The sequence below is a fragment of the Meleagris gallopavo genome, chromosome Z (genome assembly GCF_905368555.1).
Source record: "Meleagris gallopavo chromosome Z, MGAL_WU_HG_1.1, whole genome shotgun sequence".
Taxonomy (NCBI): domain Eukaryota; kingdom Metazoa; phylum Chordata; class Aves; order Galliformes; family Phasianidae; genus Meleagris; species Meleagris gallopavo.
The window spans coordinates 47713568-47735001 of NC_139435.1; the positions used below are offsets into that span (position 1 = coordinate 47713568).

General features: G+C 39.1%; 2 protein-coding genes across 3 annotated transcripts in view; one reads left to right on the forward strand and one right to left on the reverse strand.

The window, feature by feature from the left end:
• RASA1 (RAS p21 protein activator 1) overlaps positions 1 to 8361 on the forward strand; it is a 59501-nt gene extending 51140 nt beyond the window's left edge. The window contains exons 21-25 of the mRNA XM_085212506.1: positions 929 to 996; positions 3497 to 3585; positions 4451 to 4528; positions 5704 to 5838; positions 7496 to 8361. Of these exons, the coding sequence (XP_085068632.1) occupies positions 929 to 996; positions 3497 to 3585; positions 4451 to 4528; positions 5704 to 5838; positions 7496 to 7579 (454 nt within the window). The 3' untranslated portion in view covers positions 7580 to 8361. The remainder of the gene's footprint in view (positions 1 to 928; positions 997 to 3496; positions 3586 to 4450; positions 4529 to 5703; positions 5839 to 7495) is intronic.
• Positions 8362 to 10298: 1937 nt separating this feature from the next.
• CCNH (cyclin H) lies at positions 10299 to 19461 on the reverse strand. Of its 2 annotated transcripts, none has more exons than XM_085212507.1 (9): positions 19204 to 19461; positions 18985 to 19107; positions 17972 to 18045; positions 17493 to 17703; positions 17060 to 17223; positions 15150 to 15220; positions 13294 to 13405; positions 12379 to 12439; positions 10299 to 11112 (listed from the first exon to the last, which is right to left on the reverse strand). In XM_085212507.1, the coding sequence occupies exons 1-9, from the start codon at positions 19318 to 19320 to the stop codon at positions 11077 to 11079; spliced, it is 969 nt and encodes a 322-aa protein (XP_085068633.1). In that variant the 5' UTR covers positions 19321 to 19461; the 3' UTR covers positions 10299 to 11076. The 2 variants fall into 2 exon arrangements, with proteins under 2 accessions (XP_085068633.1, XP_085068634.1); XM_085212508.1 differs by having other exon boundaries at positions 18884 to 19107; positions 19204 to 19367.
• Between the last annotated feature and the right edge of the window lie 1973 nt (positions 19462 to 21434).

The window sequence follows — 21434 nt, forward strand, 5'->3', positions numbered from 1 at the left end:
CCTTACAAGTGTGTATTAGAATTCAGATGTCTTGGACGTATGGAAGATATGTTAACCTTACCAATAATCCATGCCTCATTTCCAAGTAATCTGAGAGTTAGTCACTCTGTACTGAACAGCAAGCAAGGCTGTGTGACATCCCCTTCCCTTCCTTGTCAGTTGGGTTTTGTTATTGTTACAGTGAAAAACAGTCTGCTGGTCAAAGCAAAATGAAGCATGATGTAAATCACTTTAGCTGGTCTTTATGTAACTTCCTTTTACAGCAGTTAGTAAGAATTAAGGTTGACATGAGGTAGATGTTTTTTTACTTCTGCTTTTGAAGAAAATTAGATTTTTCTCATCATAGTTGAAAGTTGCTTTGAGTATATCTTGAATGATACTTTTCTTCAGCTTTCTAAGTGGCAGCAATTAGTTCTGGGAGGAACATAGCAAATCCCGTGCTATTCTTCTACTACAGCATACTGTCATCAGGATTCGGATCTGCTTAAGCTGATCAGAAGCTGTGTTGCTGCCAAAAGAGAGTTTCCCTTCTGCCCTTGCACTCCTGCAACACTTACATTGGTTGGGGGAGTCAAAGGCTGCATGATTATGCCTACTGTAGAAAACCTCTGGATGGTAGAGGACCAGGGACTTATTCTTTCTGAAGCCAGTGTGGTCTTAGTTTCATAGTGACTTTACAGTCAAGTTCTTCCCAGTTGGTTTCAGCAACCCACCTTAATTGGGAAATCAGTATGCCTCCTCTTCCAGTTTTTATGATAGTTGAAGTCATACCAAGACATTCCTAATTAACAACCATATTCACAAAGTGCAGGCTGATTTGTTGTTGTTTGTCTCAAAAAGATTTCCACGTTAACTTGAACTGTTCAAGATTACACAATTTTACGTTAATATTACTATTAAACAAAATACAAATTTCTTTCAATTTCAGTGGCTTTGTTTTTCTCCGACTGATTTGTCCCGCTATCCTGAACCCAAGGATGTTTAATATCATCTCAGGTGACTATATGCTTCAGATCAATTTCATCTGTTGTATACTAATAGACATTATTTTACTTTAGTGTCTAACATAGCAAATTAGGAAGTTTTTGAAGTGTCCAAACTCATGTAATCCACATCACTTCATGTCTTCCCCTAAAGTGGTAAGCATGTGCTTTTCACCCTCAAAGATTAGATGTTTTTTATCTCCAGTGTCTTGTTTTAAACTCCAGAAGAATGTGTTGTTGCATTTAATAACACGTTGTGAAGCCTAGCGAAGTGCAGTATATTCTAGAAATGTGGAGAAATTAAACGTGTGATCATCAGGTTTCACTTTGAATACCATGCCACAGCGAACTCCATGGCTGAACTTCATGATATGTTTTATGTGAACAAGATCTATAGAGTTCACAGATGTATAGAGTCTGTCCAGGAGCTATGCAAGATCTACAGAGTCTATACTCAGCTGTGGCGAGGCTGCACTTGAGTACTGTGTTCAGTTTTGAGTCCCTCACTACAAGAAAAGACATGGAGGCCCTGGAGCGTGTCCAGAGAAGGGCAACGAAACTGGTGAAGGGTCTGGAGCACAAGTCTTACGGGGAACAGCTGAGGAAGCTGGGATTGTTTAGTCTGAAAAAGAGGAGGCTCAGAGGTGACCTTACCTAAAGGGAGTTTGTGGAGAGGTGGGGTTTGGCCTCTTCTCCCATGTAACTAATAACAGGACTAGAGGAAATGGCTTCAAGTTGCAGTAGGAGAGATTCAGGCTGGATATTAGGAAACAGTTCTTCTCAGAGAGGGTGGTCAGGCACTGGAATGGGCTGCCCAGGGAGGTGGTGGAGACACTGACCCTGGAGGTGTTCAAGAACCATGTAGATGTTGGACTGAGGAACACTGTTTAGTGGGAAATGTTGACGATAGGTAGATGGTTGGACTGGATGATCTTGGAGACTTTTTCCAACCTTGCTAATTCTATGATTCCGTGATTCTTTGGAAGTGTGTCTGCAGAGCCTGGAATACCTGTGGGCCCTTAATTATTCAAGAGTAATTTTCTGGTTTGAATCTGCTGCTTAGATAGCTGCCAAACACTGTAGAAGAAGCCATGGCTCTTCTTCCTTCCCTGATTTTACTAGTAAGACGCTGATTTGGAAATAAGAGGAAATCAGAAATTGGATACAGGAAAGCTTTCTTTCCAATTTTTCAGACAATGTAGCATGTTTTCTCTTTTACACTCTAAGATACACTAAATAAAAAGGGCTCTATCAAACAGAGTATCAAAATGGGTAACCCCTTTTAAGCTTGTCTTGAAGTCCTGTGCATATGTTCAGCTAATTTACTACTGCTAAGGTAAACTCAGACATAGCTACAGGATTTAGAGCTGCTGGGAGGAAAGAAAAAAAAGTGCTGGGGGAGACTTCTTCTTTGGGAGCAAGTCTTCCACCATAAGTCAACTTCTCATAATGAGAAAAAATCCTGAAGGCTGGGTGTAGAGCTACAGTTCAGTTTCAGCAGCGAGTCATATACCCTCTGTAACTATCCTGAAAGAATCTATGCTCCAAATAGACTGGAGTTGTTTGAAATAATATACGTGTTTACACTGGTTCAACGGACTTGATGTTCTGGATTGCAAGGTACGAAGGTTACCCAGCACTTTTTCTTCAAAGAATTGCAATATAGTACTAGATACTATCAACAGCTGGCATTAGTTGCTCAGTGAGGGGCTCAGTCTAAACTCCAGCTACGCAAGAGAATAACAGAACTTATTTTCAGTGAATTGCTGTATTAATAAGTAAGAGGGCAGGAAGACAGAAGATGGAGGTAGACACAAACAGTATGTACTGTACTTACAGAGAATTAGACAATTTTGAATTTATATGCCAAATCTGAAAAAATTAAAACTGGCTTTTGACCAGGCTGCTTCCTGTAATGTGGGAGAAACAGAGATGCACCTGGTTCTGTCACTTCCTAAAAAAGGAAGTTTTAGCTGACTGTGGTGTTGATGTAAAGTGTTAAGTGCAATATTGAGTACAGCAGGTAAATGTAATTTCATGGAAATATAAGCTAGAATAGCATGCCGTGTTTATTCTATATTCCTGGTACTAGTAACTTAAAGTATAACTTGTGTGATGCTTAAGAGACTGCTTAGATAGGTGTACACAAATAAGGAAAAGTGTGAACTCTTTTTTTATATTTTAACAAGTAATCCTCCTTTCTGCAGAACTATTTCATATTACTGAAAATGGTTCTCATTTCATGTAACTCATATTAAAGTTTGTTTGGCATACTACTTCAGTATAAAAATAGTAAAGGAAATCCACATGTTCACATTTATTTTTGTGGACATAATTACTTGAGCATTGTAAGTTTTACCTCACCAGGTGGCATTTTCCACATACTGCTCTGTTATAAAATTCAAAGCATTTAATTCTATTAAAAACGCAAGCTGCAGAAGAGGTTTACTTTCTTTTGGCTGGTGTTGGTTCTGTATGCAATAGCCAGTAACTATACTTTGTATTCCTATCAGATTCTCCTTCCCCCACTGCTGCAAGAACACTGACGCTGGTCGCCAAGTCTGTGCAGAACTTAGCAAATCTGGTGGAATTTGGAGCTAAGGTGAATATTACACACACGCGCACACACACGCAGAACAACTAGGATTGTGTTGCTGCCATTTCCTTATGCGGAGCTTGTCACCTGACATGTTTATCCTCATCAACATGGAGGCCTAGTTCTTGAAGTGTTTTCTGTCTTTGTTTGGAACTGAACAGGGTACTGACCTGAAGTAGAGCAGTAGTAGTCTTGGGAAGAGAAGGCATACTGTTTTGGGAGAAAGTGATCTAGAAACCTGTCTTAATGTGTGATGCCTCTACATACTGATGCTATGATAACACAGGAAACTCAGCAGACATCTCTATATATAATAATTCATCTTCAAATAGAGACGAGTCAAGACTTAAACTCTGAGGTTCGTGTAGAGCAGGAGCATCCAACCTTTTGGTTTGCCAGGTCTGCTTAGTTTTGGGAAAAAAAAAAAACAAAACTTGTCTTCACAGGCTCACACACATATAGGTAGGCTGGAACATTACTGGCAGTCACTGCATTTCACTCGCCAAATGGCACAACTGTACGTATCGTATAATGCACTCGGGTTTTGATCTGACTGAATGCTGTGGGCACAAGAGGCAGTTAGCATTGCACTGTGCCCTCTCTTCCACTATGTTCTGTTGTCACACATGCAGTCCGTGCTCAAGCTACGCTCAGGAAAATATTGCTAAAAATCACACTTTTAAAATTTACAGTCTTGTAAATTTACAATCATTTTTGATTCTACTTTTTGAAAATAGTATTTGTTTATTGAGGCTAGTGTTGGAAGAACATGCATATTTCAGAAACTTTAGATTGCATGCCAGTATGCATTTTTATGAATACATTTAATGAATGTATGAATAATTTAATGAAGACTTTTAAAAATTACTAGGAGCCATATATGGAAGGGGTAAATCCATTCATCAAGAGCAACAAACACCGCATGATCATGTTCTTAGATGAACTTGGGGTAAGTGATTAAAAAATTCTTCATTAGAAGTTACATGCCACACCATAAATGAATATTTCTTTACCCTTTTTGTGGACTAGCTCAAAAACATATCAGCTCCTACATGAGTTTTAATGCTTGTTACTGAATAAAATTTGTCTTCTGCATCTTTAAAACCTGCAGATCAGTGTCCTGTCACACAAAAGTTAAACCATCAAATGTCATTAGATTTTATTCATTTAGCACCTCTATAGAAGTGAGAGGATTATAAACTTTGGCCAAAACCTTTAAAAAAGTATCTTAAACCAAAAAAATCCTGTGTATAATCTGTTACATAGCTTTTACCGAAGATTTAAATTTCTTTTCAAAAAATATGCTGCATTTCAGTTACCATTTCCAGATGTCTATGCTAGCACACTAGATATTGCAGTCTCGAACAAGAACTGCTGTATTATTGTGAACTCTGTTTTGTGTATGATAGCTGTAATAGGAATTAGAAGCTCATGGTAGGAGATCTTTTAAAACAAATATTTATTTTATAAATGAAGATGAAGGATATGTGCCTACCCTCCCGAACTGTTTAATTTAAAGTGACTTAAAGGATGTCCTAGAATGTTTTGATAAGATTCAAAAATAAACTTTTCTGGCACTCAGGTAGGTTGCCGTACATCACCTCTTCTGATTCAACTTTAGTTACTGTATGAAATGATGGGTCAGTTTTCTTTAAATGAGTTTGTATGAAGTCTGAACAACTGGCTTGAGAATAATGGTGGGATTAATCTGTTTTAATTACAGTGTTACTGTTTTCTGATACGTTTAACAAGTCTCTAACTTGATATTACAGGCTTTGCTCTATTTTTGCTGCTGATGTCCTTTTATTTAAATTGAAAAGGGCACTTAATAGATGGATTCTCTCCTTGTTTACTGGGAGCTTGAGTCTTCATCCTGAGTTTTCTTCACTTAGTGGTAGTGTAGCAACACAAGATTTTTTTTATTGATCTTCTAGCAAGAACAGAAATTGCTTAATATTGGAGAGGAAGAAATAGATAACATGGGTAGAAGAATTACACTTAACATGCCATACTACTTTGCAGTGTAGAACAATTGAACTGACAGATCTGTACAGCAATAGCGTAATTTCCTGTATATCCAAGTATTCAACTCCCTTAAGTCTACTCTCACTGCTTTTCTTGAAGAATGTCCCTGAGCTTCCAGACACTACAGAGCACTCTCGAACTGACTTATCTCGTGATCTGGCAGCCCTGCATGAGATCTGCGTGGCACACTCAGATGAACTTCGGACACTCAGTAATGAGAGAGGTGTAATGCAGGTAAGTTAGAAAGGTTAACAATCAAATCAGAGGTACATACAGCATATCTCAAGTTATTCTGCAATGTTGGGATTCTTTTTTAGTACTTCTGAAGACCATTATACCTATATATAAACATCTCAAAATGTGCTTATCACCGGGAGTTTATTAGCGATAAGGGCCAAACAGTCCATAGTTGTGAGCTGCTTCTTCATGCGAATAAAAACAAGGATGTTTTTTCACAGTTATGGTGATAGTTATTAATTTCTAGAGGAGAAATTTACTGGTCTTACTGTTTCCAGCTGGATGGTATTTGCTTTCCTTAGCTTTCTAATGCTGCCTTATTTCTGCTTCCCAGTTTTCTACTACATTGATAAACATGACAAACTTTTCTATCAAACCCACTATAAACTATTATTAGTCTGCCAGCTGTTAAGCAAGGCTACTATGAGCAGCTAAACCTACAGACTAATTTGTAACAAATAGCTTTATAAAACAAAAAGGAGCAACTTCAAATTACTTCTGTAGACTTCAGTAATACACCTCCTTTTGGTCTATTAATTACAGTGAACCTCAAGTAAGGATTTCTCCTTACTGCACAAGTAATGTTTAGTACATGGTGCTGTGCAGGAAATAGCCTTTTTTTTTAATAGCAGCTGCTACAGGTGAAATTTTGGAGATTGATAATTAATTCCACTGTTTCTAAATATTCTCTTGTAATTAACTACTTTTTAAAAAAAGTATTTTCAAGGCTTTAACTTAAACTCATAAATCTGTATGGCGGATTCTTCTGGAAGCAGATGAGCCCTTCTACTCAAATAATGTCAATTTCAGCAGCACATTTTTTTCCAAACTAGAGGAAAGAACTTGTTTGATGATTTTGCACAGCCTGACAACATGTTTTTATTCAACTTTATTACATTGGCAGGAAAAAACGCACAAGGAATTGAAATGATCTTTTTTAATAGCAGCAGCTCAAATCTAATCCAGGTTAATAAGGGCAATCCAGTAGTTCAGTAGTGAGAAAAAAATCTGTCATGTTAAAGCTCATAATTCAGTCACTGCAACTGGTACTCTTGATAAACAGCACAAGAACAATGGCAGGGCAGGCAAGGCAGCACAGAAGAAGCTTTCAGTACTAAATTCATATGCTTGTACAAATGAGTATTGTTTTGTTCACAAAGCCTCTCGTGGAATACTGTAAGTTTGGAAGAAAAAAAAATCAAAGTAGATCTTTAGAAAAATCTAATATACAAGATGATGAGAGATGCAGTTCTGTTTGTGTGATGCAAAAAATTAACTTTCTACATCAAAGGACAAATTTATCCTCATGGGTTTCTTCTATTAGCAAAATTCCCTTGCTTTTTTCCCCTTTTTTCCCATGATTCATGGTCAACCTATTTTTGTTAAAAAGAAGTTCTACTATAGTGGGGGGAAGAAAGAAAATAGTCTGAACATCCAACAGTATGTTGGCAGTACACTTTCTTAGCCTCTGTTAAACCATAAAGCAACAAGATCAGTGCACACAGTGATTAAATGTCACTGTGTTGTTTCCAAGTTCCTTTTTTGAAATAAATAATGTCTTATTAACCAGGGAATTGGAGCTGCTGAAAATGCATATCAAGACGTTTTTTCTAGTTGCTAATAATGTATTGTTGTACCAATTCTTCTTCTACAGCACGTTCTTAAGAAACTGTTGGCTATTACAGAACTGCTTCAACAAAAACAAAATCAGTATTCAGTGTCTAATAACATCAGGTAGCAGCCCTCTACCTGAATTCTGCATGGATCCAGCATGCCCAACATGGCAACTCACACCAGTATCACTTTTTTCTTGCTCTTGCCAAAAATAGCACACCCTGTCACATTCCCAGTGATGTGTGAACTATGCAAAAAGAAAACAAAGATTCTGTTGGTGAATGATTGTACCAGCAGCTTTTTAAGCTATCTGTGCAGGACGTTTGCACTTTTTTTCCACTTGGAAACAGTTTTCACAACCTCTGAGCCTTGGTGTACAGTTCACCTTCTGCAAAGAAAATGCTGTGACTGTGTCTTGAACTTTGAAAATTACTTTCAACACCTCTAATTGCCAAAGTTTTGCTGTCTTGTTGGAAAAAATATCAACTGACAAGGAAAGAAATGTTTTGTCTTGATGGCTACATATAACTGGATAACACTTCTTACTGTAATTTCTGACTGGTTACAATAATTATGACTTCTGACTGTTTCAACCACTTAAACTTATATTTACAGTTTCCAGAATTTGATGTTATGGTAGAAACAATCTTTACTGTACACTTTTATACCATGCTGTTTCTCTTGCTGGAATCATGTTGAAAGAGAATATGCAGAATGGATCTCATCAGCTTTATTTTTTGATGTGCCACTGATTCAGTCTGAAATAGTTCTTCCATCAAGGACTGTATATCCAGATAAATCACATGCTTTTGTAAAGTGTTTACAACAGTAAATAATTTGAATTCAGTAAATTTATTGATCACTGTATCAGACATGCATGCATTCATTAAACCATTTTATAAAATATGTATTGGTTGGTCTTTTGTGTACTGTAAGTCTACCGTGAATCTTATTTTTATACATGACAATTAAGTTTTAAAATAAATCAAGCTGCAGATCAACTCTATGAAAACTGACTAACTTTGGCTGATGTGGGATTTTTTTCCTCCTGCTTGCATACATGATTGTACTTTGCACTTTGAAGTGTACCCACTGTCTCTTTGGTTTTGTAGCATCACTTTAGTGTTTAGTATGAATCCACAGAACAGTACTACCATACTGGTATGCAGTATAATAGAAACTAGGAGTCTGAGTAATGGAGGGGAAAAATATTCAATGTACTCTGAGTGTGTTCAGAGTGTGTTTCTGCATTCCTCATTCACAGCAACTCTTGGGACTGATCTGATAAGGAGTAAAAGGATGCTGAGAGTCACTGGCAAGACTAATGAGATAATCACATAAATAACTCTTGTGTAATACAAATGCAGCTGTTAAGGTATTACACAGCATCTCCTATCTATTAAAATTTTTGCTTTTACTTTCATGATAATGTGTAAGGACTTCATCTGAGTCTCTGCAGTGATACTTCCCTACATGTTCTCATGTTTTCCAGCTGCCTGTCAGCCTTACCTCAGAGCAGGCACTCTTGACTGCCAGCATACAGCATGTGTGGGACAACTAGGGGATCAGGCCCAGCTAGCATGAGTTCATGAAAGGCAGGCTCTGCTTGCCAAACGTGATCACTGTCTATAGCTGAGTGACCCATCTGGTGAATAAGGGAAAGGCTGTTGATGTGGTCTTCCCAGACTTCAGCAAAGCCTTTGATGCTGTATCCCACAGTATTCTCCTGGAGAGGCTGACAACCTGTGGCTGTACACCCTGAGCCTCACACAGAACTGGCTGGTTGGGCCCAGAGGGCATGGTGAATGGAGTTAAATCCAGTTAGAGAGACTGGTCACAAGTGGTGCTTCTCAGGGATCAGAACTGGGGCCTGTCCTGTTTAAAATCTTTATTGATGACCTGAATGAGGGACTGAGCGCATCCTTAGTATGTTTGCAGATGACACCAAGTCAGAGTGGAGTAGGAAGTCCCTGTACAGCGACCTGGACAGGCTAGATTGATGGGCTGTGGCCAGCTCTGAGAGGTTCAACAAGACCAACTATCAGGTCCTGCACTCTGGTCACAACAACCCCTTGCAAAGCCACAGGCAGAGTGGCTGGAAAGCTGTAGAGTGGAGAAGAATCTGGGAGTGCTGAGATCCAGCTGAATGCAAGCCAGCAGTGCCCAGACAGCCAAAAAGGCCAGCAGCACCCTGGGTTGAATCAGAAATCGTAGCTATCAGGATTGTAGCTAGCACGATGTGATTGTTACCCATACTCAACATTGGTGAGGCTGCAACTCAAGTACTGTGTTCCTCAGTTTTGGCCCCTCACTACAAGAAAGAGGCTGAGGCAATGACTATGTCCAAGAAAGGGCAACAGAGCTGGCAAAGGGTCAAGAGCACAAACCTCAGAACATAGTAAGGTCTGGTCAAGCCCATTTTAAACTGCAGCTCATAGGAAAAAATGAAGTAACAATACTGTTTTCTTCACTACTAGGCTCTCCTGCTTATATAACACAGTGAGGTAATTAATTAAAATGCAGAAGTCATAGGGCCAGTTTATAACTTTTTTAATGCTCTGCTAGCAGGTTACAGCTAGTTCAGAACATATTAAGGATGGCCCAATAAAATGTGTTTCAGTTAAAATCACTCTTCCTTTAGATACTAGATGCTAGATACTGTGTAAATGGTGAAGCCTTCTGAGGTGAAGCTATGATAGGCTGAGCAGTCAAGGAAGAAAAGCAGCTTTGCCACTGTTACTGAAGGATGAATTGTTGAAAGCACAGTGTCCAGAGTAGGTCATTTTTAAGATATACTGCTAATACCCAGCCAAGCATAACACAGTAAAAAAATAAAACAACTCTGAAGAACAGATTTGCATCTGCTTATATTTAAATAATAATAATAATAATAATGATGAAAATAAGAAAAGCCCGAAGTTACATTTAGGTAAATGTATTAGAACACATGCAGTTCCCGAAAAAGCATATAAAAAGGAAGTAGTTTGCCTTTAATTTAGAAACAGTGTAACTACAGCAGAAGATCTTTTAAATTATTCTGCTAGGGTGTCCCAAACAAGGTTTGTCATAGCAACCTAGTCTGAGAGCATAGCTGCAGGAAGAGGAAATAGAGTAAGAGACAAGTCACAAAACCACAGACGCTACTTTTAGTATGATAATTTATGTGGCTGCAGCCCCTTAGTACACTTGAGAAGAGTTTCTCAAACACAAAAAAATGTTATGAGCAAAGTTATATTCTTCTAGCAGTTTCAGTAGCAAACCTGGGCAGAGGACAGCAGCACATCTTGCTCTCAAGTACTTAAGGATTTATTAGCAGTCTGTGTTGTGCATGTATTTAACCACTCTGCTAAATGCCAGAGTTGACATTAGGTACTGCTGTGCTGTAAGCTGATTCTTAAGTTGTATCGGAAGGTGCTGCTAAACCAAAACTTGAATACTTCTTACTGACCTCAGATGGTGAGAAGTTTTTAAATGGAGCTACAATTAACTAAAATCTGAAATAAATGTTTTATTGTGGAGAAATTAAAAAGCAATGTAATAAAATACCTCATCCTTCAGTCTACAGAACCTTCAATAAGCAGGTTCACGTGTGCCACAGAACAGTAAGCACGGGAATAGGCTTCACAAGTCTGCAAGGTCTTCATCAGTCCATTCTTCCTAAGGGAAGGAAAACAACAGTATCTTTATACAGTAAGGTGAACAAGCAGTACAGAACTGTGCACATGATAGTGCTGCATGTAGTAATAGTAATATCTTTTATATATGTTGCTTGAAGAGAGTTCAAGTAATACAACCAACTTCACATTGATCTCTACACTGTGCCTATTGCAAGTAAACGACTTAAACAATAATTTTAAGCTGATTTTAAAACACACGCTTTATCTTCCTGAGAGGGATGCCCACCTGCCAAAACACTGGTGCAAAAGAAGCACATTAATGATTGATGATACCCTTCTTGCATACTGACAACCACTAAGAAACACTGTCATTTTTAGCTAACGTGCAAGACCAAGCTCCAAGTAGAAATACAAATTTTTTCAAGTCCTACACCAAATGCATGCAGACAGCTCTGAAAATAATGCCATCATTTCTTTCCATGGAAACTACAAAATTTATAAAGAGCACACAATAATGCTTGATAGAAAAAATTCTGATGGCTTTGCCATCACTCAAGGGTCAGTAAGTATAGTGAGTGCACTTGCTTAGGGAGTTTCTGCTTCCTGCTTATGGGCGTTATCTAAAATGAATGCCTGTGTGTATAAGTGTGTGTATGTTGAATAAAACCTATAACCCTCTAAGTGCAGTTTGCTTGCATCTGCTCCTCAGACATCCCATCTCTCAGATCTAAATGTACCCTGAAAGAGCATCCAACAAGTTCTTTATCCGTCCAAAAATCCACCCTTCAAATCTGTATCTTTCCAATTTAGAAATAAGAATGAACTGTGGGATAATGTCACGCTTTCCAGAAGTGCAGGCAGAAGACATCAATTGCCCTTAATCTACTCATGACATCACTCCCATCACAGAAGGCCACTGGAATGGCCTACTCATCTGGAGTACCACACGTCCAGGCCTGGGGTCTTGAGCACAAGAAAGGCTGGAGCACCTCTCCTATGAAGACAGGCTGAGAGAGCTAGGCAAGTCCAGCCTAGAGAAAAGATGACAATGGGGAGACCTCATCATGGCTTTCCAGTACATTAAATTAGCTTATCATCATGAGGGAGGTAGACTTTAAGTGGTCTGGTAGTGATAGATAGTGATAGGTAGGACAAGAGGAAATGGTTCACAAATAAAAGAACTTGAAAAATATTCTGAGCAACTTTTTTAACAACACGAGAGTCAGAAGTTTGTCTCAACAATGTGCCAGTTTTGCCATTTATTACTGAGCGGAAAAGTAATTACTTGTACAATACATTAACTGACCTCATCCATTTTAGGCTTTTTTGAATTATATTCACCATCTTCATCAATTTTCCTCTTCTTCCTATGCTCCAAATAAGAAAAGACAAGAAGCTTTAATTACTTTTAGAGTTAGACTCATTATCTGGCTACAATATTTTAGTTTGTGAACAAGTTTGTCACATTAAAAAAAAAAAGCTATCAAAATTCAAAATAACAGCCTACTAGAAGTTCACTAAAATGGAAAGGGCAGATAGAAAATGTTAGCAAGTCCTTTACCTGCAACATCTGTTCAATCAATGAGTCTACAGATGGTATAGTATATCCAGGAGCTTGGCTTATGTAATTATTATATTGGAGTAGGAAAAAAAGGGACACTCACCCTATCCTGGGCTCGCAAAATGTACTCCAGTGGAGCAGATCTCCAGAAGAGATCCTTCCCCACTGGCAGTCAGCTCTTAAATGGGTCTAGGAGAGGTGGAGCCAGGCTCCACCCCTTCCTGCAGCACAGGTGAATTGCCTTCACCTGTGCTCCCATGCTGACTCACTGCTTGCCTCAGGTGATCAATCAGAGGTTCAGGCCGTGATTCAGCAGCCCCATACAAACATCATTCTTAAGAAAGCATAAACTCCTTACAGAATTCACATAATTCTGAAGACCATGATTCTCAAGACATGAGGTCATATTTAGAAGCCACTCAGGATTCCAGTTTTGTGTTAAAAAAATAAGCACCACTAGGGCCTGCAACGCAAATCAGCATAGAACATATTTAGCCATTGCTTAACTAGCCGAACCTGAGAATTTAACCGACACTCTTACGTTATGTTGACATGTTTTCATTTTCATTCACTGCAAGACCAGTGTTAAGTAATGTTTCCACAGCATTAAAAAAAAAAGAAAAAGAGGGATAACACATTAGTAGAGCAGTATCTACTTACACGTTAGCGTTAAGTGAAAGCTCTGGACTGTGACACTTCTCTAACTTCTGTTTTAGAGCTGCAACTTCTTCAGGTCTTGGAAGTTCGTACTTCTTTATAAGATTTTTCATGCCTGCAGTGGTAATAACATATCTCTAAGCAAATTACGTAACTCCTGTTTCACACAGTGAACTACACAAGGTCAGTATCAATCAGTAGTGTGGCTACTTTCATGGCTTATCCCTTGTATCTAAGCTTCAAATATTGTTTCATCTTCTTTCTCTCAAACTTCTTCTAGGTTTTGAAAATATTGTTACTTATTTTCTAAAACAGACTTCAACAAGCTATAAGGCAAGTATTACAACAGTTGAAACAGAAAGCTTTCCAATTAAAATCCTTGTATTTTTCAAAACAAGGGTTAAGTGTTCCAGGTACTGACTTCTCCAGCTCATGAAACATTTGCTTATGAAACTTTCCATCTAACAGAGCACTCCAACTTTGGAGAATCCAAGATTACATACATATGACTTGACTATCATCTTACTATAGTGGTTTAATTCTAAATAACATCAAGATACACCAAAAGCTCAGCACTGAGAACTACACTGAAACAGGTTGTCAGCATCACAGGTTTGGATTTCAAAGGAAATTACAGAATTCACATTGCTCTGCTAGCAAGTTTCAAAATAGGCAATTTTTGTATTCAGCACTGAACTTTATTCTTAAAAAAGTTTGTCTTGTAATTTTGATTTTCTTTCTCACAACTGCTACAGAGGAAACATGATCTCCTCTACCACCACTTCTATGTAAAAGAAATTATTTACAGACTTAGCAAAATGTTCTGCTTGTCATCCTGTGTTTGCAGAAGAGCAGCCTCTAGGATAAAGCTATCTTCCACAGCACTGCAAGTGAAAGTTATGTGATCCCAAAGTTCCCTCTGCATTTTACTAACAGAAGATTAAATGAGGGTTTTTTTTTGTTTTGTTTTGGTTTTTTTTTTTTGCTCAGCAAGAAGAGTGAGGGGAAAACACCTCAAGCTTTATAAATTTAAGTTGAATCACAGACCTTGGTGACTTGTATTCACTACTGAAATTGGCCTACTCAATGAGCTGGATTTGTATTTTTAAATACTAACACACTCTCATTATAAATACATGCATTAGCTTAGAATATTAAGAGAAGTGATTACGTAAGATTCCATACTCCAACCCTGTCATTCAATTAAAAAAGGTAATAATCAGTGCACCATACTTCCATTGTACTAACTAAACTAAACCATGCTACGACTCTCGGTGTTTTATATAATGTACTTCCTTTGTTGTTTTGCATAAGCAAACCTAAACACCTTTTGAACTACCTTTATCGCTACAAAATAAAGTGACTTATAAATCCTGGCAGATCACTTATCACTTAGCTAACAAGTCGCCCTCTAGTGGTAGAAGCAGTTATCTGCAGGCTTTTGTCAGAAGCTATACTCTCAAGTCAGTAAATGGAAAAAAGCTATTCACCCAAGACTTACACAAAAACATTACCTACTGCCCAAAACAGATTTCTCACTTTTGAAAGTAAATCAGTTGCTAACACTTAATTCATTACAACATACATGATTTGAGAATCATCAGGTTTTCATTTCATGTTTAACATCAAAGGTAACTCTGAATGTCTTTCCCCCCTGCATACATCAAGTAGGAAGTTCACTCTATTGCCAATTAATTTTAATTATCTTCTGAAAGCCTTGATGTGAAGAAAACCATTTAAAGCACACTTTTTTTCAAAATGCAAAAGCTTTAAGTGAAAAAGGTCTGGGGTTGGTTTTTTTTTTTTCCCTCTTCAGAGATACATTTTTTTCATATATACTTTTTAAAATATTTACTTACTTCTCATGCCATCCAGTATTTTGGTCAAGAATGTTCTGTTTTCTTTCAGCATAAAACACTCTGATAAATAACTGCAAAACAAAACAAAAGAAAAAACTCTTAAAATAAAGTGCTGTAATAATTTGCAACAGCTAGCATTACTTAATAAATTGCATTATTTGTAATTTCTATCTGCTAAAGCTATATAATTCGATTTGATGAAAATACTTCCGTTGCACAAGTGCTATAAAGCGATAAAAAAGCGAGTTGTTCACTTTCAGCATTATTCTTCTACTAAGAACTTGAAAAAAGTATTTCCTAACCCCACAAAGAACTAAACTCAATAAGGCTTTATTTACAGATAAGTCAACTTAAGACTCTATGAAGTATCACACTACTATTGCACTATACACAGTATGACTACTGGCAAAGCAGATGCTACAGAAGAGCACTCTTCGTGCAGATCAACTGACAGGAAAGCTTGCAAGATGAAACTGCTCCCTCTGGCAGTGAGCTTGACCACTGCCAGACCAGACCACTGAAAACAAATCCCAAGCGCTCACTCTATGTGTCTATGAGTCTATGAGTCTACGTGCACCGTCCTCTCAGATTCAAACTTCCTTTTAGTAAGAAACACAACGCAGCAGAGGAACACTATCACAGAAGTATTTATCACATTCCAGTGTTAAAGAAAAAAGGAATTTAAGTTTCCTTAGAAGTGTACTTAAGTAATGAGACAATACTGAACATATTCTACATGGCTTCTGAGTAAAAACATGAAATTTGGAGTTATTTCACTTTTAGCTTTAGTATTTGCTTTCTCATTTGTGCTTCCAAACTTTAAAGCAAAATAAAACAAGCAAAAAATTAAGACGCACACATCACCTTGCAAAAACCACAAAATACATGAGCAGCAATCCTTGCCAGCATCACTTTTTTTTTTCCTTGCTGGGAAACAAAATTTGTACATAAAATTCAAGGCTTGGTCTGTGCAAAATTAGATTTATTCAACTCTATCAGTTGCAACTCTCAGCTTTCTGATGCACCAGCCACCATGAAGACAGTAACTGTTGCAAGCTGAGACCTGTCCAGTTTATAACACCTACTCTTCTGCAACTTTAAATGCATTTCTGTGCTTAACCCATAGCTGTAGCCACTATTTGCCAGAGCACAGTTGCAGTTTTTTTCTTAAGTTGTAACTCCTTGAATACAAACACTGACACTGTTGGAGGAAGAGATTTTCAAACTTCTGAAACTCCATCCTAACCTTAACCTGTCGTTTGTACAAGGTAGGTGGAAAATAAGCTATTTAAACAGAATTATTTTAGTTTATTATCAGCCCTTGTGACTGCAGCAGTTGCACTCTTGATGCTAAACACTCAAATGGAGTATCACATGGTTATAAAAGTCCAAAAACAATCAATGTAGTTGTATTTCTAAAGAAAAAAGGTCACTTGAGTCCTCAAGCAAAATAAATTATGTCTTTCAGCAACAGTATCAAAGCATTTCATCATAGCTTTGCAAGTAGTAGACAGACCATTCAGAACAGTGCCTTAACATTAGCCTATTTCCAGGGAAATTCAAAGCTCAAGTACATCACTTATAGTTTCTGCATTCCTATCAGCCATCAGTTCAGAATAGTATTATTTACCCCACAGCCTTAGACATCTCAGAAATCTTAAAAGCCTTATTTTTTTTTCTTTCAATGATTCTTTATGCATTTCATACTCTCACTTCTTATTGTATTTCCAGCTTCTCTACTTTAGTCTTCAGGATTAAAAAATTATCATTACTGCTTTAGTTTTGAAGCACACTTAAAGAATGTAGCAGATTGTTAACTATGAAATAAATATATATTTCTATTAGCCAAGAAGTCTAGAGCAGTTTTAAAGAAGACACAAACAAAAATTCCAAAGAAAATGAAAGACTACCTTTCTATATTAATTCCTGCTCTTGAAGCACTAGATACTATAGCAGCAAGAGCTATCTGTGAGGGAGTGAAGAGGAGATATGCATCTGTCAGAGCCACTCGATTGAGGAAATCATCAGCTGTTCTCCTTAAAACTTCAGGGTTTTCCAGCAATGGGTACCGAGTCTAGGAAATATTTAGGAAAGTTAAGCAGCTATTCCTGTTACAGTCTGTGAGCTCAACACACAAAATTCAACAATTTTCTGTAAAGCAGAAGTGTGACAAGCCATCTCATTCCAAAAATTTAAAAGACCACAACAAGACACATCTCCTTTCAGATATTTTCTGCCTGTCACTTTAGAATCTACACCTTTATGAGCACAGAAACAAAAGCATAAAATCCATATTTGTATTACATTAAAATATAAAGTACATAGCAGATAAAATAGCATTACCTTCAAATCAATTAGAATTCCCTCAAATGGCCTGTATGGATTGTGTACAATAAGATGGAAGTTCAACTGCTGAATTAGCAGTAGTTCATATTCCAGTATCTGTTCAAGAGCTTTTTCTTGCCCAAGAGGGCTTTCTCGAAGGTTACCAACAAACTGTGTGCTGGACACATTAAATTCATCTACTTTACAGGCTAAAAATGCACACGTTAGCCTTGAGTAGTTTGGGGGAAAGAAAAAAAAGCAAACAATTAATAAATGCAGCATTCAATCTTTTATCAAAAGTTCTGTGCAGATTTATTATTTTAAATTTTTTTTTGAAGTACTATGTTAAGAATATAATAAACTTTTTCAAGTAAAAACAGTAAGTGATGACACTTTTTGCATTTAAGGTCTCCAATTTCCTATTTTTTTTATATCTCAACAAATAAAGTAATACTTCTATTGTTCTGATTGGTACTCACAATATGTTGAAAACTCACATTATTATCCGAGGATGATACTCCATCACTGAGTTATTGAGATAAAAACGTTTGAAATACATGCAAGCCGTTCCCTTAATTTTTAAAAAGAGAAGAGTTAAATGCAGAAGTAAAAGTGGATTAAGAAACAATAATAATAAAAATAATAAAACAGAGAAACTCTGAATGTGTACTATTAGCATACAAGATACACAAGCACACTAAAATTCACAGAATGCCATGTCATTCAAAGTCTAATTAATGTATGCATGCAAAACCCCTAAAAATAGTTTTATGCTATTTTTAGATGTTTATTCAAGAATATAATGTGCAAACAGTCTAGAATACCTTCATTACAATCTCAAAGTGAAATACTTCAGTCCGTCAGTGCCAATTTTCCAAGTTAATGTGAGCTCCATCAGCACAGATAAAGTATTTCCAGCCTCTTACTAGCGAAGCTTTACTCAGCACGTGTACCTTATGGAGCCCAATTCTCAACTGTAAGGATGGGCTTCACAGCATGTAACAGAACCTACTGTTTGACAAGGCCAAAATACATACAGACAAGATGCTCATCGTTTTTGTTATTCATCACAGCAACCAAGAAGAGGGACTACTGGGGGGGGGATGCTTCTGACAAGCTGACAAGTGAAGCACAATTCAATTCCCTTCAGCTGTAAGTCCTCCTTCCTCCCTCTCAATGCACTCAAGTCACTGAACATCTCACTTTTATGAGGGGGAAATTTTTCTGAGAGGGTGGCGAGGCCCTGGCACAGCTGCACCAGGAGCTGCTCAGGACCAGGATGGACGGGGCCTTGTGCAGCCTGAGCTGGGGAGGCAGTCCTACCCACAGCGGGAGGGGGGGGGGGCTGGATGCACTCTGAGAGCCCTTCCAAACCAAACCAAACCAAACCAAACCGGAAGCAGGCCCACCGAGCTCAACTCCTGCAGGACCGCTAAGGAAACACGCTTTTCCCAGACGACGGAGCCGTGAGGAAGCAGTGAACGCCTCGCGACGGAACGCTTCTGCTTACCACCACAGACCGCGGCATGGCAGGCTTGAAGACGGCACAGAAATCCAGCAGCCTCTTCTCGTAGTACTTGCATATCGCCAGCTCCTCGTGGGCCTCCAGCAGGAAAGAGTCACCCTGCTGTACCTGGGGGAAAGACGCCGATCTGATGAGCCCCGGCCCGGAGCCGCCCCTCTCTCCCGGCGGCCCCGCAGAGGCGGCCCAGCCCGCCCCGCGCCGCACCTTCCCGCCGGCAACCGCTTTGCTGCGAAATTTTCGGTTGGCATCGGCCCGGCTCCGCGCCAGATCCTCCTCGCTTCGGAAGGTCCAGTACCGCCGCTGCGTGCTGCTGTAGAACATGGTTTCCCCGCCGCCAGCCGGCTGCGACGGGCAGATCAAACCGAAGCGCACACCGCGGAGCGCTCGGTGAGAGCCGTAGTGCGGAACCGCGCCGCACCCAGCATGGCGGCACTGGGGGCGGGGAAAGATGGAGGCGGGGGCTGGGCGGGCCGTGCGGGCCGCTGTCAGCGTGTAAGGATGAGGGCGGGCTGCCCGGGCGTCGGCTGGTTAAAGGAAACCGAGGGGTAAGCGTGGGGAGAAAACCAACTGGCTGCAGATCCGGAACACCAAAAAAAAAAAAAAAAAAAAAAAAAAAAAAAAAAAAAAAGTGGAAATATTAATCCGCTGCTGGATCTTTCCGCAAAACGAAATGCGAACTTCAAGAAGTGAGGGAATTGGGGTCCGGTCTGAAGCGAGTGCAGCTTGAAATACGTGCAGCTATAGGAAAAGTCAGAAATGAGTAATCTGCTTTTTCTTTTGATAATCACATACTTAGAGGACTTGCTGCTGCTGTGGTCGGACTTACGTTTCCATTTATTTGTTAATAAAACCACAAAATCACAGAATATCCCCAGTTGGAAGGGACACACAGGGATCACCATGCACAGCCCTGGGCTCCACATAGCACCACCGAAACACCAGCTCTATGTCTGAGTTCTGTCTTAACACCACTTGAGCTGCAGCAGCTCGGGGCCGTCCCCACTGCCCTGTGCCATGCCCCTGAGCCCGTTCCATGCCCACCGTCCTCTGGTGCAGACCCTTTCCCTGACCCCCAGCTGCCCCTCCTATGACACAGCTCCGTGCCGTTCCCTCGGGACCTGTCGCTGCCACAGAGAGCAGAGCTCAGCGCTGATTCTCTTCTCCTGATGCAGCTTCCTGATTCCTTCTTTCAGGCTTCTTAAAACTGCTGGGAAGTATGCTAGAATGCTGTTTCGAATGCGTTTCAGTTTCATTTTCATCAATGTAGCTATGAAACCATGTAATCTATCAGCATCAAATAGTGATACGTGTAGGGGGGAAAAAGTAAGGAATCGTTTACATTATGCCAAATGAAATCAATCTTTAGGATTTTTCAATGAAATATTTCAGAAGAAATGATGCTCTAGTGGTTCTTCTTTGTTCTATATAATGCCAGGATTGGTGTCATTATTGCTAAATTGTATCCTGTAAGTTGATGCATATTCTCCATTAATATCCCTATGAAGGTGATTTAACAACTTGTCATGTTAGCTAGTCCTACCACTTTGCAAATTGTATGGTTCTATCTGGTGTTTTACATATATTCCTGATCCCAAAAGGACATGGAGGTGCTGGTTGATGGAAAAATGATCTGGCAGTGTGTGCTTCCAACAGTAACCTGGGCTGCATCAGCAGAGGGATAACCAGCAGGGAGAGAGGGGGATTATCTCTTTTTTCTCTGCCCTCATGAGTAGGAGTACTGGAGTACTACATCCAGGCCTGAGGTCTCCAGTTCAGCAAAGATGTGAAACTGTTGAGGCAGGTCCAGAGGAGGCACTAGGATGTTCAGAGGACTGGAGAACTCCTCCTCTGAAAAAAGGTTGAGGAAGTTGGGATTGTTTAGCTTGGAGAAGAAAAGGCTCTGCGGAGACCTCCTTCTGGCTTTCCAGTACTTAATAGGAGCGTACATGCAGGAGTAGAACCGACTTTTTACATGAGTAGATAGTGAGAGGACAAGGAGGAATAGCTTTATACTAAAAGAAGGGAGATTTAGGTTAGATTTTAGGAGGAAATTCTTTATTTAGTGGTGAGGCCCATCTTTATTAGGGTGGTGAGGCCCAGGCATGGTGTGTCCAGATAAGCTGTGAGTGCCCCATCTCTGGAGGTGTTCAAGGGCAGATTGGATGGGCTCCTGGACAGCCTGATCTTGGCCGAGGGTGGTGAAACTAGGTAGGCTTTTCTGTGATTTTCTGTCAATCCTTTCTTATATTATTCAAAAGGCATAGGTAATGTCATGAGTAATATACAAAACCATGATCTCTTAGGACATCTAAAGGCAACCAAGGAGGACCAAAAAGCACCACATGCACCACATAAGAGAGGAATTCATAAGCCCTAGTTGTTTGCCCTGTAAATTCTACTGTTGAAGCATTAAGTATTCATAAAAACTTTAAACT

What these genes read in the sequence shown, in the direction of transcription:
- CCNH (XM_085212507.1), bottom strand. Translation starts at nt 19,320, where the DNA reads ATGTTCTACAGCAGCACGCAGCGGCGGTACTGGACCTTCCGAAGCGAG. An exon ending in AAGCGGTTGCCGGCGGGAAG is followed by an intron (nt 19,108 to 19,203) that starts GTGCGGCGCGGG and finishes TCTTTCCCCCAG; the next exon opens with GTACAGCAGGGTGACTCTTT. An exon ending in TATCATCCTCGGATAATAAT is followed by an intron (nt 17,704 to 17,971) that starts GTGAGTTTTCAA and finishes AAACTACTCAAG; the next exon opens with GCTAACGTGTGCATTTTTAG.